Source organism: Sinohyriopsis cumingii, chromosome 19, assembly GCF_028554795.1.
Source record: "Sinohyriopsis cumingii isolate HCF-2022 chromosome 19, ASM2855479v2, whole genome shotgun sequence".
NCBI lineage: Eukaryota > Metazoa > Mollusca > Bivalvia > Unionida > Unionidae > Sinohyriopsis > Sinohyriopsis cumingii.
Window position 1 is genome coordinate 70,396,785 of NC_142979.1, and position 25,465 is coordinate 70,422,249.

Genomic DNA, 25,465 nt, shown 5'->3' on the forward strand with positions numbered 1-25,465 from the left:
CGACACTGTCTAAACCGAGACTATAAGTTTCCTGACTATAGTGCATTCCACGGTTAGACAACTTCAGTATATCGGAGTTTTTTTTTTTGTATTGCATGCATTTTTCACGTGCAGCACTGGATGAAAAGAACACAGCGTTTTGAAATAATGTAAGGCGCATATTAACTACTATTGGGTTACACCGTAGGCTGAAAACGCGTGCACATTATAGTTCAGATATTATATATAAACATTAACAATGGTAAACCATAGAAACGCTCCTATGCTTTCACTTGGGTAAAACCAAAGACATCGACCATCATTTCCAATATGTTGTTCAATCCAGATTACCTAGTCTATGTGAAGGCACCGTAGGTCATTGCCAGGATCACAGAAACTGCAATATGGAAATGAACAGTGTGTGTGGAGAGGAAAGTGTGCCACAAGCGAGTATTGATCTTACCGCATTAGGACGAAGTACGAGAAGAAAAAGGTCAGTGAAGCGATACCACTTGTGTGTGTTAACCGGATTTGGTTAGCAAACCCCAACGGTCCTTTTCAGAACCATGCAGATTACTAGAAAGGAGAGATGCTAATCATATTTACCGCAAATTGGCGTTTCATATTAGATGGATGCATTATTTACAACAAAATCGTGAAACCTCTTTAGGCCGTTCTTGTGTTTGTAATTATCTCTGTCTGAGAACCTTCAGAGTAAAGTTCGTCCAAACTTGAAAGTTGTTCTGTACCACATGAAGATTACTTTAACAATCAAAACAGTCTCAATGTTAATTCCAGAATTACACTTACGTGGTAATGTTTAAAGACTTTAATTCTCAAATTCCAACATTGAACATAGGCGTTGTCATTGTGGACTGATGGGAGTCAATATCAGTGTAATCGATACTGACTCCCATCAGTGACGATCGCCCGTAGACTAGCGCGCTGTACCTCCCTTTTGCTGTATATGATTGGAAAACGGCTAGTGGTGGATCGTCGTTGATTGTCTGTGCAACTGCTTACAGTGGGGGGTGCTGCACTACGAGCTAAAAAATAGTACCTGCCGGTGACAGGTCTCTTAATCAAAATTTGTATCGAGACCAATGCTATATCGTGATAGAGGATCATGTAGATTGATTGTAATAAACCCGTGTGGCTCTCTCTGCGCAGGTACAAAGACGTTTTAAAATATAACCACATCCATATCACCTGAACACCAAGTCTCAGCGTGTGTGTATCAACGCCATTGAGGACAAACAAAATATTTCAGTTATTTGTGATGACTTTAGAAATCTGAGTGCATCTTTGTGTAACGTAGATCACAATTTAGTGTTTTCATGTCTACCTCGTGAAAATATTCGAGCTGGGTTTGTCTGTTTGTCAAGAATGACATCGTCGTACACTGCTAGATTGTTAATACTACTATCAAGATCGTCAACCAACTGATCATCATTGATGTCGGCGATAAAATTAGTAATATCATCGTTAATATCTTCCTGCGACTTTGCACTTTGATTGCATTTATTAAGAAACTATAGCATCGTTGATCATCTACAGATGGTGCCACTAAAATAGGGTTGTCCCACGTGAGCCATCTCATTATCATGTTGATTAGCAACTGAGTTTTACCAGAAACAGATGGTCCGATGACAACTTCTCGAATGGAGTTTGGCAATGCCGGATGGTGCTTGACTGGTTCTTGCTCTCGTGTTGCAGAAAAGTCAATAACATTCATATTAGTACAAAACTAAGTATATGAATTTATATTGTGTTTGAATCAAAGGTTTCACCAATATCAGCGAACTAACAAGAACGACAACAAAGAATCGTCGACGTGCGCTTATATGCAAGTGCTTGAAATATAGTGCAAAAATATATAGTTGTGCCACTTTCGCAAGCGAAAAGTGGTGGCGATATCGCTGCTGAACTCGAGAAATTGATAGGAACTCCATAGGCTACGTAACCTGGTGAGAAGCATCTTATAATTATTGTGCTCCTGGAGCACGACATGATATTATATTTGACAAAAACAAATCAACCAAAAAAAGGAGAATATCCAGTGAATGTGATTGGGCATGCCTGCCACATTCACTATCTCGTGTATACAAACTGAGATCTACAACAACGACATTTCGCAGATGTCAAGTAGATTCACACGGTGATGTGTGTAAAAAAGAACTAACCATTTCGAGAGTCACTCGCCAATTGGTTGATAACATCGGTAATGAAAGGTAAACTTTCGGTGGGAGCGTAGCTCACCGAGCTGGCAATTATCGTCGTTAATTAATAATAGTGGAATCGACTTATTATAGCCCAAGAGGATATTGGAGTGATGGAGAGGCTGTTAGCACATTCGCTGATGTGGCAGGTCTCTCACGTGGTGTTTCCGCAGATCGGTTGTTTCGACAGGCAATACAGCAAATGTATCTAACGTTGCCAAAAACGATTCAGCACGAATGCTTTGAAGTTAGCACGCCCAACGACGTTGCCAGCAGATAGACTAGATTCAACGGCGGCTAAACGTGGCTTTGTCCGTGAACAATTACAAGTAATTCCTGAAGATACTCAATTACCATCAGCATGTATTCGCTAGTGCATCATGGCACTGTCTCCTGGGGGCTGGCTTCCCCAAGTCAGTTACACTCAAGACGGGTCAAAATCACATTTACTATTAATTCTGTCCACGGTAAATTATCATGGGTCATTAGGAGAATATTACCACAACAGTACTGTGTTACAGCACGCACATCGATTGTTTTGTCGCTGTTTCAACTCAGTGATAATCTCAACATGAAGATCAAACTCGCGTTTATTCTTTTTCTCAGTTCGCTAATAACCATATTATTTGTTCTCACATGGTGGTTTTCGAAACATTATTACCTTCCACAGCTATCTTGGAATCGTCTACGACATTACTCTGTAGCTGAGACATATTTGCAACCCTGCATACTGCTTGGTACACTTAATTTGACCATTCTATACGATTATCAACGATCCAGATATCAATAACCGCGATTGTTAGTTCCTGTGACGAATGAATGGTTACATGATATCCCAGAGTTCATGGGGATTCACAATCTCCTCTCGATGGCTCCACTAAAGCTATTTTAACAGTGTTCACCGGGACAACAATAATATCACTAAGAACGCGTTTTTGGTTCATCGGCGATCTCTCGCTTGCTAGCGCGCCGGGAAACTCATTATCAATATTCTGTCGACGGGTACCTCCTGGGCATTAACATAATGGGACTGGTAGATCTAGAATCACAGACGATTTCCTAGATGCGACTATGAGATCGCTAGGCCGCCATACGTTCCAGAAATCAGCAATCTTAGTTTCTGGAATTACAGCGCGTATTATCTCGCATTGAATCTTGTCAGGTTGCAGTAGTATTAGGGATTTTAACTCTCTCGGCGAGCCATCAGCGGCCTTGTGGTCTTATAGCATTTCTTCGTAATAATCACGGATTCTTTCAACCAACTTTGTGGTGATTTTCCGACAAAGGGTGGAACTTGACTATGATCACCGCATATGATAATCGCCGTTGATTTCATCGATAAGCAATCAAGAAATATTTTTAAAGTATCTTTAGATACCTTTCATATATCATCCCAGATGATGGTTTTAGGAATATATTTCTCACCCATCCGCGTTGGAGTCCACATGTCACAGCGTCATCGAAAGAAAGTGATAAGTATGAGTCTTAACCTCTGCAAATCGATGAGATAAGCCTAATCCCTAAACAATTTTAACGCGCTTGTAGTTTTACGATAACGACCAGGGTTTTTAAGATATACAGTTGAATGTCGCAATACAGGATCATACACCAATGGTTCCACTGATGGCCTCGACATCTGTATATTTTTGTAATACCCGGAAACAGGTTTATAATCCGCTGGCTCAGAATAATCGAGTATCATCTGCTTTTTATTCGTCAGTGTTCGCAAGGAGCATCGCCCGCTTTAAGTTTGTCTAACAGCTTTATGCTTGACTTGCTAATATAAAAAGAGTCCGTGGCGACCCTAACAGCCTCCTTAGGAAATCAGTGGATCATCGATAGTGGACTTGTTGACACATAAGCGAGCACCGGAAATCTTAAATCAGTAAACTGCGGAGAAGCACCTTAATGGTTTCTGGTAATCGCGCAGAGCTTGGTTCCATCTGATAGATTTATAAGTTCTCGACTTACAAATAGACCTTAGTTTGTCGTATAGGCAATTATAAAGTCAAGTTCTGCGTCGTCGATGATCAATTTTTTACAAATTCGTTTACTTCCATATGAGGCTCCATGTGTTAATTTAACAATGATTTTTCAACTTGTATCCCTGGCGAATGTTACATTCATGCCGTTGATGACTTCTGCGCTATGGACCCAAACCTCGGTTTGACGTTTGTATAAAAGTATTGCCTCACTCACCGTCAGCGATAACAATATCTTGCCATCGAGCATATATCTCAGTGGCACTACTGTCCATCGCATTTATATCCGAATCTGATTCGATAAAATGACGACCAAACCAAATAATGATGACCGGATGCATAATCGAATGATTCGACCTCGGCAAATCCAGATAAATCGAAATACACCGGCAGTGGACCATTTATCACAAATCAAATCATCTCATGTGTTAAATGTCCAAATCTCTAACCTTCAGCGTCCATTCTCCCATCCCAAGAAAGCTTCCTGGATAACACGCAAACTTATTAATCGAAATAACGTCGATGTAGTCATATTTGGTGTTCCAGAGACCGCCGTGCCCGTGCTCCACACATCAACCTTGAACCTTTTTGAGAAATTTTCGAGGTGTTGGCGTCAATGAATTCCTATGCTGAGCAAAATGGGCAACGACCGATGGCACAGCAAAAGAATTGCTCAGTAACTGTTCTATGTCACTCATGTCATCGGTGTATTTTAACGCAACCTTGGTCATCCGATCATGAAGAAATTGCGCACGATAAAGTTGAAAGGACAGAGTCACAAATTGATGAAATCCCTGACTGGTAGACGTTGATTGCTTGCCATCTGACTGCTCAAATTCAGCTCTCAAACAAACATATCGACACAGGGTCGCGCATGCTGATTGTCCTGATGCACTCAACAATGTTTCCGCAGTAATACTTTACCGTTTGCCCCCGTGGACATATTGTTATACTCGACGTCCATGCGTGTGCGATATGGTCAATTATTACCTCTGGACAACCCCTCAATTGATAATATGCGCTTATTAGACTTCATTGGTTATCGTTCTTACCTCTATTGGGAATTTCAGCTTCTTCTACAACTCTATCCTCGCGTTCTAACACCTTCTGCCCATTCTTTTTTATTTGAGTCGCAGTTCTGAAGACCATTTACACACAACGCGTTGATAAAGTGTTATGTGATTCACTAGACTACATAGTTGAGGATATTGCTGTCATTGCCGTTCTTTGCGCTGGCATCAGTGTCCTTGGACCCGATAGCGAGTGATCCGCGAATCGGACGAGGAGCATCAATGTTAGGTTCATTTAGCGATAAATCGCGTAACAACTTTCCTCACAGGATATGCTCGCTTATAATTTGGTCTGTCGATACCAGTCTGCATCACTGGTCTAGAACTTTTATCTAACCTGACAACGGCCTGACAGTGTTGTGATTCCCGAACAGGATCATGTTTATTACGGATAATCACCAACGGCAACGACAAATTTTATTCTGAAATATTATCTTTGCCCGAACGCTAGATAATCCATGAGCGTCGCTCCTCGTTCGTCGTTCATCGTAGAATCAATACAAATTTCATCACGCTTAATTATGAACGTTGACTGTACATCCGCTGCATCATCTGGCCTGAACTCGTTCTTGGCCCTACGGATATCATTAACTCCAAATTTGATACTTGCAGATCGATGCGGCGCTTGGTTAGTCTGTCGAGATCCAGCATGGAGCGTAAACGCTTAATCGCAAATAATCTCGCAAACTCCTCCAGTATATAATTAAGGCAAATATATATTTTAATTAAACGTCATCGTGGATTAATAAACAATGAGCAAAATATAGTTGTGAATTGCTGCTGATTGGAGAAACAACCCCGTTTTCAAATCCTTGTTTCTTATATTTCTGTGGTGACATCAACATAGTGTGCGGCGAGTGTGTTCAGGGCCTAAACTATGTGTGAAATGTGGAATTGGTGTGATAGGAAAAACACAACTTTAAGTAGCGGGGGGGGGGGCAGATAATACAAAGCTTTGAGACGGTATGAAAATTAAAATAAAAAATTGCCAGGTTTCTAGCAGTAGCACTGCCACTAGTTGTCGGACCACTAGTTGTCCAATAAAGGGTGCTAAAGGCTATGTCAGATGATAGGGAAGTTATGTTGCATGGATCGTTCTCTGAACCTGCAAGAATGTCGTTTGACAAAATCTAAGTCGTCACAAGGTTAATATCTAGGCATAAATTAAGGCTAATCAGTGTTGAAGCCTGTTGGACGTAAATAACACTGGACAACAAATTTTTACAAAAGTCATGTTACTGAAATAAAATTAGTCAATTCTTATCAATTTTTATGTGCTGAACACGAATATGACAGTCAAATTGCAAAATTGGCTCTAGTTTTTTTGTAATCTGCAAGAAATTAATGTTTACATAACGAAATGCATTCCAATAGTAAAAGGTCAACTGTAATAGCCTACCTATAAAAAATCAAGTCATTGACTACATCTTAGATTTCTTCGCCTGCCTCTTGTACAGCTGTTCGGGAGCATCTCTGAGGAGTGTCCAGCAGTAGTCAGCCAGCATTGTAGTGGACCATTTTCCCTGGTATCTTTGTTCCATTGTTGCGATATCTTGATGAAAACGTTCGCCGTGTTCATCACTAACAATACCACAGTTGCTAGGAAAGAAATCCAAATGGGAATGAAGGAAGTGAATCTTTAGAGACATATTGCAGCCAAGTTTCTTATACTTCATCAACATGTCTTCTACTAGTTCCTTATAGTTTTCTGCCCTAACATTTCCGAGGAAGTTTGTAGAAATTAGGCGAAAAGCATTCCATGCTTGTTTCACGTCACCTTCCAGCAAGTTGTTGAACCGGTCATCTTTGAAAAGCTCTCGAATCTGAGGACCCACAAAAACTCCCTCTTTAATCTTTGCTTCGCTGAGTCGAGGAAATTTTTCATGCAGGTATCGGAATGCTGGCAAAGTCCGGTCAATGGCTTTCACGAAGTTCTTCATCAAACCTAGTTTGATGTGAAGGGGTGGTAGCAAGATTTTCTGAGCCTCAACCAGAGCTGGGTGTTGGATATTCTTCTCTCCAATGGCTACATTCTGCCTGTGAGTCCATTCCTTCCTCATGTAGTGCATTTCCCTTGCTCGGCTATCCCACTCGCATAAGAAACACATGTATTTTGTATATCCTTGCTGCAGTCCCATTAAAAGGGCAACTACCTTCAAATCACCACAGAGGTGTCAGCTGTACTTGTTTTACTCAATGGAATTCAGTAGCTGCCTTAAGTTATCGTATGTCTCTTTCATGTGGACAGCATACGCTACTGGAATAGATGGAAGAATGTTTCCATTGTGCAAAAGCACAGCCTTGAGATTCAGTTTCTAAGAGTCCACAAATAGTCTCCATTCTTGTGGGTCATGAGTGATTTTTAAAGCATTCATGAGGCCCTCAATATCGGAACAGAATATCAGATTACTTTCCTTTCTGAAGAAAGGCTCCAATTGCTGGTGGCGCTTTCGATATGCAGTAATTGTGACATCTTCTTCTAGAAGATTCCATTGTTGGAGTCTTGATCCTAGCAATTCTGCCTTGTTCTTTGATAAGTCCAAATCACGAATCAGGTCATTTAGTTCTTCCTGTGTTATTCTGTGTGGGGTTGATGATGCACCACAGTGAAAATCTGGATCACTGCATGCTGATGGACCAGGAGAAGAACAGGTCGACTCACCTTTGTCTTCGTCAGATGAATCAAGAGAATATTCTGCTGGAGGTTCTGGAATAGGAAGTCCCTCACCATGTGGAACTGGTCTCAATGCAGACGGAATGTTTGGGTAGACTATTCTCGACTTCTTTCGCTTCGTTATTCCGCCGGAAAGAGGAGGAACCAAGCAGAAGTAACAGTCATTTAGGTGGTTGCTTGGCTCTCTCCACACCATTGGGACTGCAAACGGCATTGATGACCTTTTGCAATTCAACCACTGTGAAAGCTGTGTTGTACATGTAGCACAGCATATATGCGGAGCCCAAGGCTTGTCTTGGTCACCAACCTTGCATCCGAAGTAAAGATGATATGCCTTCTTCACTTGAGAATTGATACTTTTCTTCTGGTTGGCAAATGTCACTTCCCCACAAATATAGCAAAAATTGTCCGCGGTATTAACACACTTTCGAGACATTACTGTTCTTTATTGTACGTAAATGGATAAAATAATAAGTTTTATGTAACAGTAGCTTGAACTGTCTCGCACAACGTCTAAAATATTTTAAATGCTGAACCTATCTGATTGGGCTTTATATAGTACACTGCTTACGTCAGCTTCAGCAGCCGCCTGGCATTAGTATAATAGGCCTACACATGTATAGTACACTGCTGACGTCAACTTACTTCAGCAGCCGCATGGCATTAGTATTGCATTGCATCAGAAAATGATGCAATCAACTGTGGATGATGTGAGCATGATGGTATTATGCAATGTTACATCATTATTCCGGATGTTGCTGCAGTCCTACTGGAGAAATTTACACAGTGAAACATAGAAAATGAGGTATATGAATATCTTCAAAACGAGAGCCAATACAAATTTTTCACGGTTATATTCGTGTTCGGCACACCAAAATACTACAGATTAGGGCCTTTTCAAGTCAGTAATGATTTCACTGTTGACCAGTGTAATCAGCATACGACAGACAATATGCCCCGTCCCCGTAAAATACTTTTGTTCTAACACATCAATCACTTATATTAAAGAAATATTTATATTATATAATTATTGACGAAAATATTAATGCGATTATTTCTACGATTGAAAAATTACATAATACGGGTATACAACTTACTGACCAACTCAATGCTGAAAAAATCACATATGATTTTGAACATTAAAAGAACGAAAATTTGGAGGAAGATAATGCCCACATCGGAGTGCATGTTCATCAAATTGCTCCAAGGGGCAACGAGAATGTATCTTGCTAATGTCACTGATGGTACACAATCTCAGCAATTCGTTCCACTCGCAACGGTGACAGAAAAAGAATAGCTTGGAGCTGTCTCAGGAATGTGAAACAAAAAAGATTATGCGAATGTGTAAAGACAATTAAAGAAATTTATGTTAGAACGTGAGATTGCTGATCATACTAGCGAATCTGAGTCTGCTTAAAGTGAAACGTTCCATCATGACATGGAAAGCTCTGCGTTCTGCGTTAAAAAAATACATATGGACAATAAAATATAATCGGATCGTAAACGATCTTTTGGATTGTAAATCGCTGCCGATTTAACGATCTGCGGACAACAAGAAAATAAGTTTTGTTTTTTAGTGTGTGAAACACGTTATGGTGGATGGTTGAACCGTTTATGGCGGCATGCTCAGTGATATATATTCTGGTCGTGAATCAAGAAGATGTCAATTTTGATTTGTCAGTCTGAAATGTATCCGTGACAATGTTGGATTATGACATCTTAAATAAACGGGATTAACAGGTACAGATCAAATCAAATGACCAGGTTGAACCCCAGAAAGAAAATAATAAAGGGTATATCCTTATTGCGCCTGCTTGGATTTTTTAGGATCTGCCAGATAACTGCCATTGACGGCATCACAAGCTATGTTCACATATACGTCGATATCATATTGACGATGCCCGGAGATATATGTCGTCTTGAATCATCAATGTCATTGTTGTGTTTGATCTGCGGAGATGTCATTTTTGCTCCATGCCTCGATGATTGCTGGAAGATACTCGTCGATAATATAATTGACAGCTTGTCTCGCTTCTTCTTGGTCAAACTTTGGTACTTAAACTCCTATATTAATTCAGCGGTCCTGATTGACAAACGACCCTACTTACAATGTGTCTCCTCGTTGAAGCAGATGAATAAACGATTCTACAATAATTTCGCGATAACGATCAGCCTGAACCCTAACTTTCTTTAGATGTGCTATTGTTGCAATGATCCGCCGGTGTAGGTTTTCATAGTTGTATTCATTTCCGTAGCCGGAAAATAGGAAATCGCTGACAACATGTACATACACATCATAGGTCCCACTGAGACTTTCTTTGACTTCTTTATCATAGTAAATCGTGTTATCACCACTCTTAGATGCGATCTGTATGTCGTTTCCTTTTCAAATACACCCCAAATCCCGAACATCATTGTCTTCGGGTTCTTTTACAAACTCACATTTGTCTGTGATAAAATAGGATTTATGCGGCCGTGGTGTTAGTGGTGGTTGCGTTGGTGCTACAAACGGCCGTCCAAGCACGGTTCTGATCGACGACTGATATATATCGACGGCAGTGCCGGATTACCGAATAGGCAGAGGACGCACCGGCCTAAGGGCACCGCGACAGCGGATCAAATAATATTGATAAAACGTATTAGGAGATAATTTGCGATAATTTTCGAGGGGGCCCCTAAGATTTCGACTGCCTTAGGGTGTAAGGGCCTCCACAGGGTTTAATCCGGCACTTATCGACGGCGTAATCCGCTTTGAAAGTTCTATGGCGGCAGATAACGTCGGCTCGTGTACCGTTATATCGATTTTTATTCTGCATTGAAGCTCATGTTGATTTATTCGATTTGATGACGCCCAGTCTGCAAGCCGAACACGATTCAGTCGAACGTTTCGTCGGGTTTATTCTTTTACGCAAACACCAGTGAGTTGATGGCGCACAAACCCTCAAACGACTTTAATCTAATATTTGGGCATCGAAGCTGAGCAAGCGCAATTTCAAGAACCCGACCACTTTGTGGCTTTACCGGTGTAGCGAAGACAATATCAAATTCTGGCTCCGTTCACGTCACTGATATCTATTGGCTGCAGTTTGTTTTGTATTAGCGACAATTTGTTGAGTAGTTCGCCAGCGAATTGTGCACGCATTTCACGATTTTAATGGAGTGCTACAATCGCTATCAATCACACTCCGTGGAACACCAAGTGTATCAACACTCCGAGTGTTAGCACCAGGAGTGCTTGCACTCCGTGTTTTATCTACGAGTTGCATGTTACGTGCGTCATGATAAATATTAATCATCGACGTAAATTCTTGATTTGATATCATACCGTCATTCAACCCAGCCGATATCAACGATGATAACCACGCATGTGCTTGCATTTCCGCCGATAGCAGCTTTCTGTGTTTGTGTAATTTATCAGTCGCACATGTTAATTGTTGCTTCACATAGATATTACGAATACCATTAACACTAGCCATAACGGCAACACCGATTCATATCGCTGATGGTTGATATTGTGCCGATTAACGCCATTGTGCTGGCTACTACTAATGACGCGTATGCAACAACGTCAGTGACAACGATGCGGCTGAGATATTTTTTGTTTCGCTGTGTGCTCGTCTATGGTTTCAGCGATACCTGCCATGAACTCGTTTGTTCAAAAATGTAGGATTGTATTAGACCGTAAACGTCGCTCATTATATTAATGCTACACAATTAATTGAGGTGCTTTGGCGACTAACTCCAGACACCGCAATTACATCGTTGAGGTTATTTTGATTTAACACGACTGACACGGTTCCGGAAAATCTATCGGTAAATATTCTAAACCGCGCAGCGCTAAACACAGAGAACCTGTACGCCCTGGTGACCTCAATGGCATATTTGATGAAGTTGTTTTGTTGTGACCATGTTGCTGATCCAGGCACTACAGGGCATACCGCGTTGATGAAAGGAGTCGTATGAATTACTTTATCCTGAATCTCTTTTATTTTTTTTCTTCTATCTATGCGAGTTTAACGCCGGCAACAATTGGATTTCTAAGAAAATCAGTAGATATTCTCCTTATGTTTCTGCGAAAATTCATAAACGCTGTTACATGATTATTATATTCAGATCTGAGTATGGCCAAGCCATTACCGAATGTTATTAACAAGGTCCTTGTTGCACTGCCTTTGTTGTCCACGTATTTCTTCGTTGTACTGTCACCGTATGATTCTCATTCTCTCGAAGAATCAATTCGATTTCCGCTTATGTTGAGTTCACCAGTTACTTTGTCGCCAGTTTTAGCAACACGCTTAAAGATCTCTCCTATGGTTCTTCCGACTGATACGCTTGAGTCTTTAATTCTTCCGGCATCAGTAAATACCACGATATTATCGTTGGTCGCACCTAAAACTCGCAGGATAATATCGACCCACTTGATATTGTTCGCTTTTAGCACCCATGCTTATTCTGAAAAACAACAACCTCATCCTGGTCAACGCATAAGATCAGCTAGCTCATTTTGTGTCACATATTTTAACAAATCAATGTCACCAGGTTTCTTAACTCTAGCGATTGATCAACCGTAAATATCTACCATTATAATCTAAGAACTACTGGTATATTCGTGTACGACTTTATGCTGTGGTGGACCGCCAGTGGTCCATGACCTTGATATAGCATCAAGTACAGCAAGTACTTCTTGAATACATATAGGAGAGTATGTTAATGTCCGTGTTGGTAACGTTGAATACCATAGTGTAATGCTATCGTTCAGTGGAATGCTTCGCACTCTACACGAAGATCTGCCGATATATTTTTAAAATTCCTTTGGTGGTGCTAGTCCATACGAATAAAAATAACCAGCACTACGTGGATCAACATTATATGCTACCCAGCGAGTACCTGGATCGGAATTTCCATCGAGATTAACGATACCAGCTTCAGTACGATTCGGTTGTTTTGGTAATCGATCTCGCATAAAAACTTCTCTGAAGGTTTTCATGCTTAATTGACAAGTAGCCTCAAGTAAATCAAAACTAGACATGGGATGCATGCTTAGCGAAACGTTCCTTGTAGTCTCCGACCCCGAATGTACCATGAATGGGGAGTTCCTGGCAGTCTTAGACCTCTTCCCCGCTTTCTATTTTGAATTTTTTAGCCGGTGTCATATCGCTTTCTTCAATGGTGTTCCGGCCGCAGTTTCAACAGCACCATAAAAGCAGTTGCTTTTTCAACAGCTGGAGCTGCAACGGCAATCAGCGCTTTTATAGCTGCAAAATGTGGAAATATACTACCTGTTTTTCTAAAGTCTTTAATGGCACCCGCAGAAAGATTAAGTCGCAAGCACTCTTTGATTTCTCGGCGTCGTTGTAGTGTCTGAGCAGACGTTGAGTCAGTGTTACTTTATTTGGACTTTGCAACACCGCTGATTTCAGAAATATTTTCTTCGTTGCAGCTGATTGTAACTTTTTTAATCTGACCAGGAGTGAGATTAACATTCACGTGATGGTATGATATTTATACAGCATTACGAACGATCCAATTCATTTGCAACGAATTCATATGATTCGATTACATATTTTCCAGTAGTGCACCAACGATTTTCATTCGTCCGCCAAGCAGCATTGCTTTGTCTGACAGTATGATAGCGATTGCTCTCTAGTTAGCAATAAGAGCTGGTTGTGCAACACGAGCTCGGAAGTGTATGTTGACGGCTGATTGCCTGAACAAACCCAAGTGTTCCAGCGAGAAGTAAAAGATCGGACAAAACGATGTGAAATCCCATTAAGTTATATGCAAACAAGAAACGACATTCTGATCACGCCCCATGAATATCATCAACCAATGATACGCATGTGCAACATGAATACTTTTAAAATTAAATAACAATTCTTCGGGTGATTCTTGATGTACATTTATTCGCAGAGAAACTTCACTAACCCCAATAGTAGCAAACACGATTGGATTTCGCGTCTGAGAATTTACTCGGGTATTATCATGAAACGCTATGAATATATGTCGAGGGGCCGAAACCCCTTGCTGTGATGCTTTCTGATATGTAAATAGCCCAGTAGCTTTACTCTCAGCGCTGTCTGTGGTCATCATCAACCACGATAACATACATTTGCCGACACTATCCTTGAAAGAGAGCAGCCGTTGTTCTTCAGTCAGCGATGGCGTCATTTTTTGGCATCCACAACAAAACTTTTATCAGTATTGCTTTGCCGGCACCATCCGTATTATGGCGCCAGATTGCATCACTGTCAGTGGGTTTTCTGACAAGCACCACCATATGCCATATGTTTGGCTCTAAAGATAACTTCTCAGACACCCATGCAGAACCCAAAAATGTGTGACAGTGGAAATAAACAAGAAAGAAATTATTCATTGTCATTTAACATCGATCGATGTGCTGCAAATCTTCATTCCTCGATGCGACTTCAGTTTCAGCGGGTTCATTCTCAAGTTGCTACTTTCGGGGCGAACATCATTGATGGACCAGCGGACAAATAATAATCATTGGACTATCTTGCTAGACCCAGTATCGTCGTGGCAACTTCAACATTTTCGAGACATGATTCAAACTTCTTTCCATCAATCTTACATGCGGTACTGTTAAACAACGCCATAACACAATTATTAACAAAACCACCTCGATCTAAAAATGCATATACTGCATCACCTGCTTTCAAAAGCCGACTTTCGGTCTCAGTCAATCCCTCAGCGGACAGAAAATATATGCTTATATCTTGGTCTTGTAATTTGATTCGTACACGAGCATCATAAGAATAAACTGATAATTACGCTCAGAGTCATCTTTAAGGACTGGTACGTCCATGACAAATGCAGTATCATATATACGCTTGAACATTTTATTTATGTTCGTCAATGGCTTCCTGTCCTAGTTGCGTTGCAGTGGGGATCGTATTTGGGGCTACCGTGGAACACTATCACTGAGCCCATCTCCGTATGTAACTTTATATATAGGTAATCGATTACCATGACCACCTAAGGTCCAAGTTGAGCATTGTGTATAATCATATTATTTTCTTATCACTGATCTAATTGCAATCTAGTCACTGAAGTGACCGTCGGTGTAGCAATCGCCGACAATTTCATCGATAAGTGCCATATAAACACTCGCGTCCATGATACCGCCTGTGAATAATCACTGGCAAATAGCAGCTGTTTCATTGTTGATTTCTGGGGAATTATTGCAGGCTTGCCTTCCAACAACTAAAACCTCTAATCGATCAACATAGGCAAAGACATTACTGGGAACAAAATTTATCTACACCCTCAGGTATTTGTTTTATTTTTATAAAATTGAGATAACCCACGAGTGGCAAGACCACTTCCAGTTATTTCTTCTCCCTCAATACGAGGTGGTCTAATTTGTGATTTATTGGGTGATAATATATCTGCAGGTGATGGCGTTTTTCAATTTATTCGACCTCTTCCTCAAAATCTTTGAAATCATTCTTGTGTCCACCAGCGATTCTAGTTATATCACGGGAGTTTCGAAATAAAAAAGGAACCTAATTATTTTCTAATACACTGGCGGTGTTTGGATCTAATAATTTATCACGATCTAAATATCCGAAGGCTGAAACCGTTATGGTTCTTTCTAGACGTAGTTTACGACCATCTTCACTAAATCGTGCTGGTGGCTTTTTGTTTCAATTTTTTTTTTGTGCAACAGTATCCTTCACATCGCCGATCACAACACGAGCTTCGTCAATACCCTCAAGTACTTCTTTTGGTAATTGTGGTTGAGCAGCAGCTATTTCAGCTGAAAGTCCCGTTGAATTGTTTTGTAGTTCTGGTTCTTTCTGCGATTTTCCCAGTAGCTTGAGCGGTTTGCTCTAACGTGGTAAAAAGATCTTTAACATCTTCCGTGACCGGCTTAAGCAGCTTTGCTGAACTTTTTGTTTCTGCGAGTCCCTCTCTGCCCTCTTGACACTGTTGCATTTGCTGTTAGAATCCTAGACGCGAAGATATTTCTCAATCGCCTCTAGTCGTTGTCGAGCATATTTAGCTATACGAGATTCCATGGTTAGCTCAAAATCACTCATTATGATTATTATTATTAAAACGACGATTTGAATATTAACCAGTCGCCGGCAGCTATTGTCCTTTTGCTCGTGGCCCAGTACCCCCACTGTAAAAAGCGGCGCAGACAATCAACGACGATCTAACATGATCACGTGACCCCCTTTTCGATGTCACAACTTGAGGGATTTTCGAAGCTGCGTTTTAGGATACGATGTAATCTTTGTTTTAGAGAAATATTCTCAGTTGGACTTTTTCCTTTGCACTAGAAAGTGTTGTGTTGTTTGGAGTTATTTCAAATTACTTGGATTCAAAAGGATTAATACTATTTTCCTGGAAAATACATGTGCTCATATGAAATTTTTTTAACAAAGACAGCTCTTATAAAAATTTATTCGGATTTCCAAATCCGGAGTGATATTTTTTGTTTCTACAATTAACTGTAGACTTCAACACATTACAGGTTACAGCATACGTCACCGTCTTCCATCTTGGATTCTTCGTCGGGACTTGAACTTGAAATCATTAGAACATTTTATTATTAGGACAGCTCAAATTTAATCCGTGGATTATTCTTGGATTATTTTTGGATTTGATTCTGAAAACCGTAAGTTCATGTTTTTTCAGTTTCACAGTACATTTCCAGAGAAACAAAACATTATAATTTTCAAAGCTTGTTGTTTTCATCTTCTTTATGCTCCTGTTTATTCGAACCTAAACGCGTAACATAAGAATTGTGCGCTTGTCCGAGATTTAGAACAATGGCCAGAATATTTCAGAAAACTTTGTTTTTTAAAAATTATATTCCTCTAGTTTTTGAAATTTTTAGTGAAATCGGCAAGTTTTTCTAAAATGACATCAAAAGTGGAAATCTTTCTTTCAAATCCTTCCCAGAAACAATTAGATCTTTTCAAACAAGATGAATTGATTCAACTTGCCAGAAAATACGATCTTTCTGAGATAAAGGATTCCTTAACGAAACAGAAAATAAGAAATAGTTTGGTTCAGTATTCGGTAGAAAAGAATGTTTTGGATAAAAGTGCTTTGGTTTCGATCTGTAAGTCTGTATCAGACTCTGACACAAAAGTAAAGGAATTCGAATTAAAATACAAGATTGAATTTAAGTTGAGGAATCTGGACCTTCAGAAAGATAAAGAAATAAAACAAATGCAATTGCAATCGGAAAATGAAAAAGAACACATGAAAAATTGGAGAAAGAAAAAGAACAAATGTTATTACAAAAAGAACAAAGTTACAATTTCAAAAAGAAGAGAGAGACAGGAAAGAGAGAAAGAAAAACAGATGCAAATGTAGTTAAATAAGAAAGAAAGTGAGAACGAAAGACAAATGCAATTACAAAAAGAACAAATACAGTTACAGAAAGAGCAAATGCATTTACAATCGGAAGAAAGAGTAAAAGAAACATCAAATGTAATTACAAAAAGAACAAATGTAAATGCAATAAGATAAGGAAGAACGAGAGAAAGAGAGGGAATATCAGTTTAGAATAAACGAAATGGAGCTGACAAGTGAAAAGAATATTCACACTTCAAATCCAAATTTAAGTTTTGATCTTACAAAGAATATTAGATTAGTTCCTCCTTTGAGAGAAAAAGATGTAGACAAATATTTTCTTTATCTTGAAAAAGTTGATGAAAATTTGAAATGGCCAAGAGAGCAGTGGACTCAATTATTTTAATGTGTACTCACTGATAAAGCTAGTGATATTTACCGTTCACTGTCAGTTCAACAAAGTGGTGACTACGATACGGTTAAAGAATGCATCTTAAGGGGTTATGAGTTAGTTCCTGAAACTTATTGGCAACAATTCAGAAACTATTGAAAAGAAGCTGGACTAACTCATGTCGAATTTGTCAGAGAAAAAGAGCAGTTATTTGATAGATGGTGCTTAGCCGAGAAAGTTGAACGAGATTATGAAAGTCTCAAAGAACTAATATTACTTGAAGAGTTCAACAAGTGTGTCCATAGTGACATTAAGTCTTATCTTGACGAGCATCATATTGAAACCTTGGACAATGCTGCTCAAACCGCTGACGAGTATTCTTTAAATCATAAAGTTCCTTATGTAAATAATACTTCTTCTCAACAGTCTTCTGGCAGAAAACTATTTCAGCCTAATACAAGCCCTTCTAAAACTCAAACTAGCACAGCTTCTAAAAATCAAGCTTGTTTCGTTACCAGAGCTATGGCAAAGAAAGATCTTGATAATAATGTTGATAAGGAAAGTATTCTTTTAGCTGACACATGTATTGGTCAGGCTTTTGATGAAGTCACTTTCATTCCTTGTTTGGATCAATCAGAAGGTATTGATCACAGTGATCCTCTTTTAACGACTAATTCTCTTTACAAGATTATTATATTTTTAAAGCTTATTGTTTTCACTCATTCTTGTGTTACTCTTTTTTCGAGCCTAAACACGTAACATAAGACTAGTCTGTTGCACGTGTCGAACGTTTCCTGTTCAGCCCAAGCGCACTGTCGTGAATCATGAATTATGTGCATTCCTGTAGAAATTCTTGGTTCTTCATATGTCGAACAAAATATAGCACGATATAAATGTTTAATCTAGTTAATTCTTGTAGCATTTAACATGACACATGTAAAACACATTCTAGTGATCAGCGGCCACTGTCGACTTGTTAAGCCTTCCATGTCAAAGTAATAGGCATGGATGCGTAAACATGTAAGCAACCTTTAATATTTCATGACATTCAAACGGACAGACGAACATCATTGTGGATTCGTGACTATTTTACTCTATCGCTAAAATCACTGGAGAAAACACAGTGCAATTAATTTGAATTTATGTAAAGTTGTACATGTATAACTATTTTGAAATTTTTATTCTGTTTATGACTTTAACGTTTTAAAATATTTAGATCGATTAAAAAGTAAAATGTTATTATAGTTATTTCTAGTATGTTTATCTGGTAGACAAATCATCAAAAATAGGCTTTTTCATTTGTCACATGATTTAGATGCTGCAGCGGTTTCTTTAAATGTTTTGCTTTCTTTGTATTCGTTGAAGCTATCCATCATAACATCAGATGTTACATCCTTTGTGTACAAAAAATAAAATATTTTAGAGGAACTGATACATTTACGAACACGGATTCTTGAATACTGCTCATTTAGTGTCATTACGAACAGGACATACATATCTGAGGCAACGTGAAATTTATAAAATATTTTTATAACTGGAAAACTACCCCTTGGTCTTAACTTGCCACTCCCAATCAAACTATGTCCAAATAATGGTACAGTGAATCTAGTTTTACATTCTCTTGCAATCTCATGCTAAGCGTGCATCAAGGAAAAAAAGAGAACAAATGTGATTCTTAAATTAAATGGAAAAAAATACGTATAGCAAGACCCTGAAAAAAAATCGCGGTACAGACAATCGCATTACTATGTATTGCCAGAACTGTAAATCGCAATATATTGGTATATAGTTGCACCCCTATCAACAAGTTCTATGCTACCTAGACGTTGTATATATTTATCTATCTAAATTGTGCATAAAATAGAGACTGCGTATTGTGTGTTTGTTTGTGTGTCTGAATCCTAATATGTACAGTGCAGGGCCAGTAACAGCATAAATGTGCACCGGAAGAGAGAGCCAACTAGAAAGTTAGTAGTATTGTTGAAGATTTGTCTTGAAGCTCTCCACTCATTGCATGCACACAACACTGTGACTCAGATGATTCCAGTCCACTATTGTTTTTACGAAGAAAGAATTTTTAAATTGTTCTGTATTACATTGCTCAACTACAAAACATATACTATTATTTAATATTAGTTTTTCTTCAATGTTTATAATTTCAAAATTTGGAAAAGATTTGGCTTTAATCTGCGTATATGACTTAATGGTTTTAAAAATATATTCGGTGAAAGAGCTTGCATTAACCCCGCGACTACTTTATAGAGATATGTAAAACGAATCCTACTATTCCTGTCTTGAAGTAATGGTAGACCCAGGTCAGTTAACATTTTGGTGACGCATCAGGCTTCTCTGGTTTTGTAGTCACCAGATATAAATCTTGGCGCCTGGTGTTGAACCTTCTCGACTCGATTCTATCAACATCTTTAATGTAGTACATATCCTAGACAACATACCGACATTCTAACACGGATCTGACTAGGGCTAGATAGGCATTTCTTCTACATATTTTTCTCTTAGAAATACAAGTGTAGTGTTTGCTTTCTTGGTCGATTTGATAATATGCGATTCCCATTTGAATTCCTCAGATAGTGTTAGTCCAAGATAGGGGTTTTCACTGACTTGTTGTAGTATGTGATTGTTCATGTTGTGTGAGTGTGTTCTTCTACACTACATTTATTGTCCATAAATTATGTTAGATTATAGGTGATATTGGGGGTAAAAATGCTGTCATTTTATGCAACTACATTATCTTTGTGACAAAATCAAAGAATAAAATGTTCAAGAAGGACCACTAACATGCGATCGCTACATATTTCTAAGCCCCGTAATATTTTCCCCCTGAAACATATCCATATCCTACTATTTTCTACAACACTGTTCAAATTCAAAAGCTCAGAAACTCTTCTCTTCAAACAAAAATACATGACAATTGTTACCATGATAAAAAAAAATAATAAAAAAAAAAATTAATGGGACTTGCACGAGTGTTACGCCCCTTGATACTCAAGTTAGGTAAGAGTTATCTTTCTTAATCTCGCATGCCATTATCCGAGACTTTCGTTAAGTTTGTGCTAATATAACAGAATACTTCATTTTTTTGGGTAACTATAGTGTCATGTAGTTTCAAAATAAATGTTATTGGAGATATTCATATGAATGATATTCATGGCTGTCTTTTATACTTAAGTTTCATCTTCTCATCTGCACGAGATCTGTCGACAATAGAAGAGGGCACTGCGTTCGTGTTGTGTTCTGTGTTGATTTATCGAGGGAATCTACAATGGTGAGAAATTTGCATCATGTTTTAGATCTTACTGTCTTTAATATTCAAACAATACTTTTATTTCATGTATCTCCACAGGTCCAGAACTTCCTAATGAAAGTCTTCATTTATCAAAATAAGCTTATATAACTTCTGTATACTTTCTTAAGGCACCTGTCATAGGTGTTACTATGGAAAGAAATTTTTTCCTGTTTTCCATGCAACTTCTGAAAACAGCAGTCAAATATATCATTGTTGGAAAGGACTCCATTGGCTTATGTTATATTTTCTTTTCTTTCAAGCATATTGGCATATATACTCAAATCGATTTAATTAGTCATGTGGACCTTTGTTGCTTACACGAAAACGCGTTTCGTTTCATAACCTATTTCCGCGAGGAACTGATCTGCGTGAAAATTCAGTACATTTATTAAATTAAAAAAGATTGTGTAAATTAGGAAGAGAAATAATCATATATATCAAATATATAGGTTTCCTTTTAATTTGCATAACTTGGATGATGGCTGTCGTTGCGTTACATTGCAGTAATAGTTGGTGGAGCAATAAGTAATGTAGTCCTACCTTGTAAGACCTCGACCTTGATATTTGTTTTGGGCATCGAGGTCTTTCTGCCCAAATGAAGGTGCTGTATAGTATCTTTTGATGTCAGCTGACATCATAAGGAAAGCCACATTTTCAGGAATATCTTGCACACTTGGCAACCCATATCGGCGATTTTCTACAAATTAAAGTTATAATGTATTAGTCAGACTTTACTTACTCTGATGTCTTTTTCCTAAGAAATTCAGTTTCTCATACAAGCAAATAGACCTGTTTTCAAGTTTCTTTGGCCTACATTTCAACTGGCTGGAAAGCAATGGAAGCCAGGAATAGCAAAATCGAGATAAGTTGAAATATTATTCTTTAACTAAATGAATAAAAATATATTATGCCTATTAGAAATGTAAGCAATGTTCATTTCATTCAAGAAAATATATCCTCCCTCATGAATATACTTTGGCATACCTCGAGTGTCATTGCATTTTAACAAATTCAAATGTATGTCAATGGAACATGAAAATGCATCCATTTGCTAGTGTCAGATTTTGATTCCACCAGGATGAAAACAGCACAGTGAGTATATTAATTACAGGTCAGTTTGTGGAAGAGTGTTGATATGGGCTGCCATGTGTGTGAGATATTCCTGAAACTTTCACTACTCATTTGGATGTTAACAAACATCGGAACATGCTATACAAGGCCATTATTTGGGCCGTAAGACGTAACATTAAAACATAGATAACACGTTATACATCTTACATTGTAGGACTGTAAGTAATGCAACCAATATAAATGATTGAGTTGACAGACAGGATGATTTTCCTATACTTATCACATCCAAGTGGTAACGGTACCCATACCTCTTTGTCGAATGTAGCGATTTTATCCTGTTTGCTGAGGTTAATTCAGACTTGGGTGCATTTTCCCAGACTTTAGCTCATATTTATGATGTCGCTTGTACTATAAACTAATCTCCTTAGTTTATTGCAAGGGAAAGTCCCACCAAAAATTACTATTAGTGCCAGATGTCTCACTAGGATTTGAAAACTAGGAGTCCAGGACTCCCATTTTGGTAAAAATAGGATTCCCACCATCAAAAGTTGCAGTCCCTTCTTTCCTACAGAATCAACACAGACGTGAGTGCATCTGTTTTTAGATGGAGAGGTTTCCGTAATGTAATCACTCACTTTAATATAGCTTCATTACAACAGTCCATTGACAGAATTGCAAATTTATGGTTTATTTATTTGCCTGTGTCCTTGTAGTAATTTTAGGCAATGGTTAAATAGTATCTGATTTGCTGTTTTTTCAGTATCTGAGCAAATACGTGTCAAGTAAGAAAACAGCTTAGACCTTAAAGCGCATCTCACGAATTCCACAACATATCATTGTCCCACATGTTTCTGACCTACATAATTTGCATTTTAAAGCTAAATCTTTAATAAAATAATACATTGGCTTTGCTTTCAATGATTTTTATATTTTTCTGAAAATATTTGCCCGATGATTTACGAAAACAGACAAACTAATAAACTGGTACATCGCAGACTTAGCAAAGTCCGTCATTATTTCCCGTTAGGCCTACTGGTTCACTTACAGTTTCAAACTAATTTTATGATGAAATAGTGTACAAGAGGCAGTTAATAAATATCCAGATCACCGATTCTGCTCTTAAAACACATGTTTGTATGTTTTATCATCAAAGGATATCATGCAGGAAATTGATAATTGCTACCTTACTCGGAAAAGGGTTAATGGTCAATCAGCTATCAAAACATATGCTTGTGAATTGGCAAGAGTTTGTTTGCCAGCGTAATTGATATCAAAACTAAGCCTAGCTACTGATGTATTGATGAATACATTTTGCTACAACACTAGAACTAACCAGGCTAAGGCGAGGGGCATTTAAAAAAAAAAAAAAAACTATGGTCAGTCAATGTACCTCTTTAATACCTCTTGTTCGTCCATCAGAGTGATACTGAATTTTGTCAGTCCAAGTAAGGACTTATTCCAAACACTAAGCTAGGCATCACACCCTTTCTTACACTTAGCTACTGTCCTATCCGAACTATCAATTAGCACTCTTCAGAATCTCGTTACAATCTTCGTAAGTTTGCCGTTTAACTCCAAAATGCTTATCCAAATTATGAATGGCATTTTGTCTGTCTTAATAATTCTTGATTCTGAGGTCATGTGCACTACTTATTCTGATACATTCGGAAATGAACACAATAATGAAACCTAAAGTTGTTTATTTGATGTTTTTTTATAAATGACTACATGTACATCTCTGGGTCTTTCTGTCTCTGAATTCAATCACTGTAAGTATCAGTACATTTTACCACCTGGTCACCAGTCAGAGCCTTTGAACTTGCCGCCCAGCTTTTGCATCATGTTCTTTTTGATGTACTCTTATAATGGCAACATGTATGTACATCAAGGGGTCTTTCAGTCACTGAATTCTGTCACTGTAAATATCAGGACAGCTAATTGATCAACACATTTTCTCTACAAAGCAGGTGGCTGAAGAAGGACTGGCAAGTCTTTGATATATTTCACTAACCCACATAATCACCAAAATATTTTTTTAACTGCTCCTGGTAAATAAAAACTGCAGGAGTCAAGCTAGACATGAATTTGAGAGGAAAGTGACTTTTCCTTTTGGCATGAACAGGGAGGAATATGAGAGCTGTACAGGGAGAAGTGGGAACAAAGCAATGTAGCATCTTTAGCAACTGGTGAAGCCCCTCCCAAAGGAGGGTCTAGGCATTTAAGAAGTCAGTCGACTTACCCATGTAGGGAGACGATGAACATTTCTCATGTCTCTAGGAACATGCATGCCTTAGATTGCAGATTGCTTCTTCCCATTAGGAAGGTTGAGCACCACAATATCAGGTTGCACCCTCCTGTTAGGGAGGTGGAGCACCGCAATAGCACCCTCCCTTGAAGGAGATGGAGCATCACAACCATATGGTTGCATCTTCCCTTGAGGGAAGTAGAGCACCACAATATATAAAGTTGTTCTGGCATCATGTGGTCACCCTTTCTGTTCAGTAGGCAAGATGCCACACCAATGATGCACATAGAAATAAATCAGTTGAAGACAAGGTCTTCCCTGTCTATGACTCATCAGCCTCTCTGTAGGGGAAAGGGCAAGAACTGAGCTTCCCCTCCCCCTATCCTTTTAACATCCCACCCTCAGGGCCTCCCTTGGAAATGTTTTTCTTTGTGCCATGAAATTCACCAAATTTAAAAATTTGGAGCCACTTTTCAGCCGTGATGCAGGGACTTAAATATATGCATAATACCTGTATTAATATTAGCCATTTTGAATCTATATAAACATGACAATAAAACAGTTTTTACGTTTGTATTACATTTCAAAGCACAATAATAATTATCAATAAATATAACAATACCATTATATACACTTAAAGTTCAATGTATAGCATGTGAAAAGCAAGAATGAATAAGAATGTTTATAACTGATAATGCAAAATACAGCTTAGTCTTTATGAACAGTGTCACTGGCACTTCATCAACATCCACCTCATTTCTTTCCACAGACCATTTATTAAATGCCTTCCTAGACTCACTTTTTGACCGCCCCGGTGGCATAGTGGTTAGAGCATCCGCCTCATATGCGGGAGGTTGTGGGTCCGATCCCCTGCCAAGTAATAGTGAAAGCAGGTATTAACACATTAACCCCTAGTGACGACTTTATGGGGCAGGAGGTAGTAGCCTACTGCCTAGCTCTGTAGCATCATGGTCATGCATGATACACTAATGTGGATGGTATTATAGGAAGGTAGACAGATGTAGATATACAATGATACCAAATAATCTGGAATATCTAGTTGCACTACAAAATACAGCTAGAAAAACCTCATTTTTTGGACCGGACTTTTTTTTACACAAAATTCTTCCGTGGTCGGAATCCCATTTTGTGTCCGGATTTTAGACTTTTTGGTCTCAGATCTAAGGCAAACCGGTATGA

At 38.6% G+C, this 25,465-nt stretch overlaps 1 protein-coding gene across 1 annotated transcript in view; it reads left to right on the top strand.

Annotated features, from left to right (window-relative positions):
• The first annotated feature begins 20,832 nt into the window (after window positions 1-20,832).
• Window positions 20,833-25,465, top strand: part of LOC149775922 (elongin-B-like) — a 29,824-nt gene continuing 25,191 nt past the window's right edge. The window contains exon 1 of the mRNA XM_089943171.1: window positions 20,833-20,928. Coding sequence (XP_089799297.1) covers window positions 20,926-20,928 — 3 coding nt within the window. The 5' untranslated portion in view covers window positions 20,833-20,925. The remainder of the gene's footprint in view (window positions 20,929-25,465) is intronic.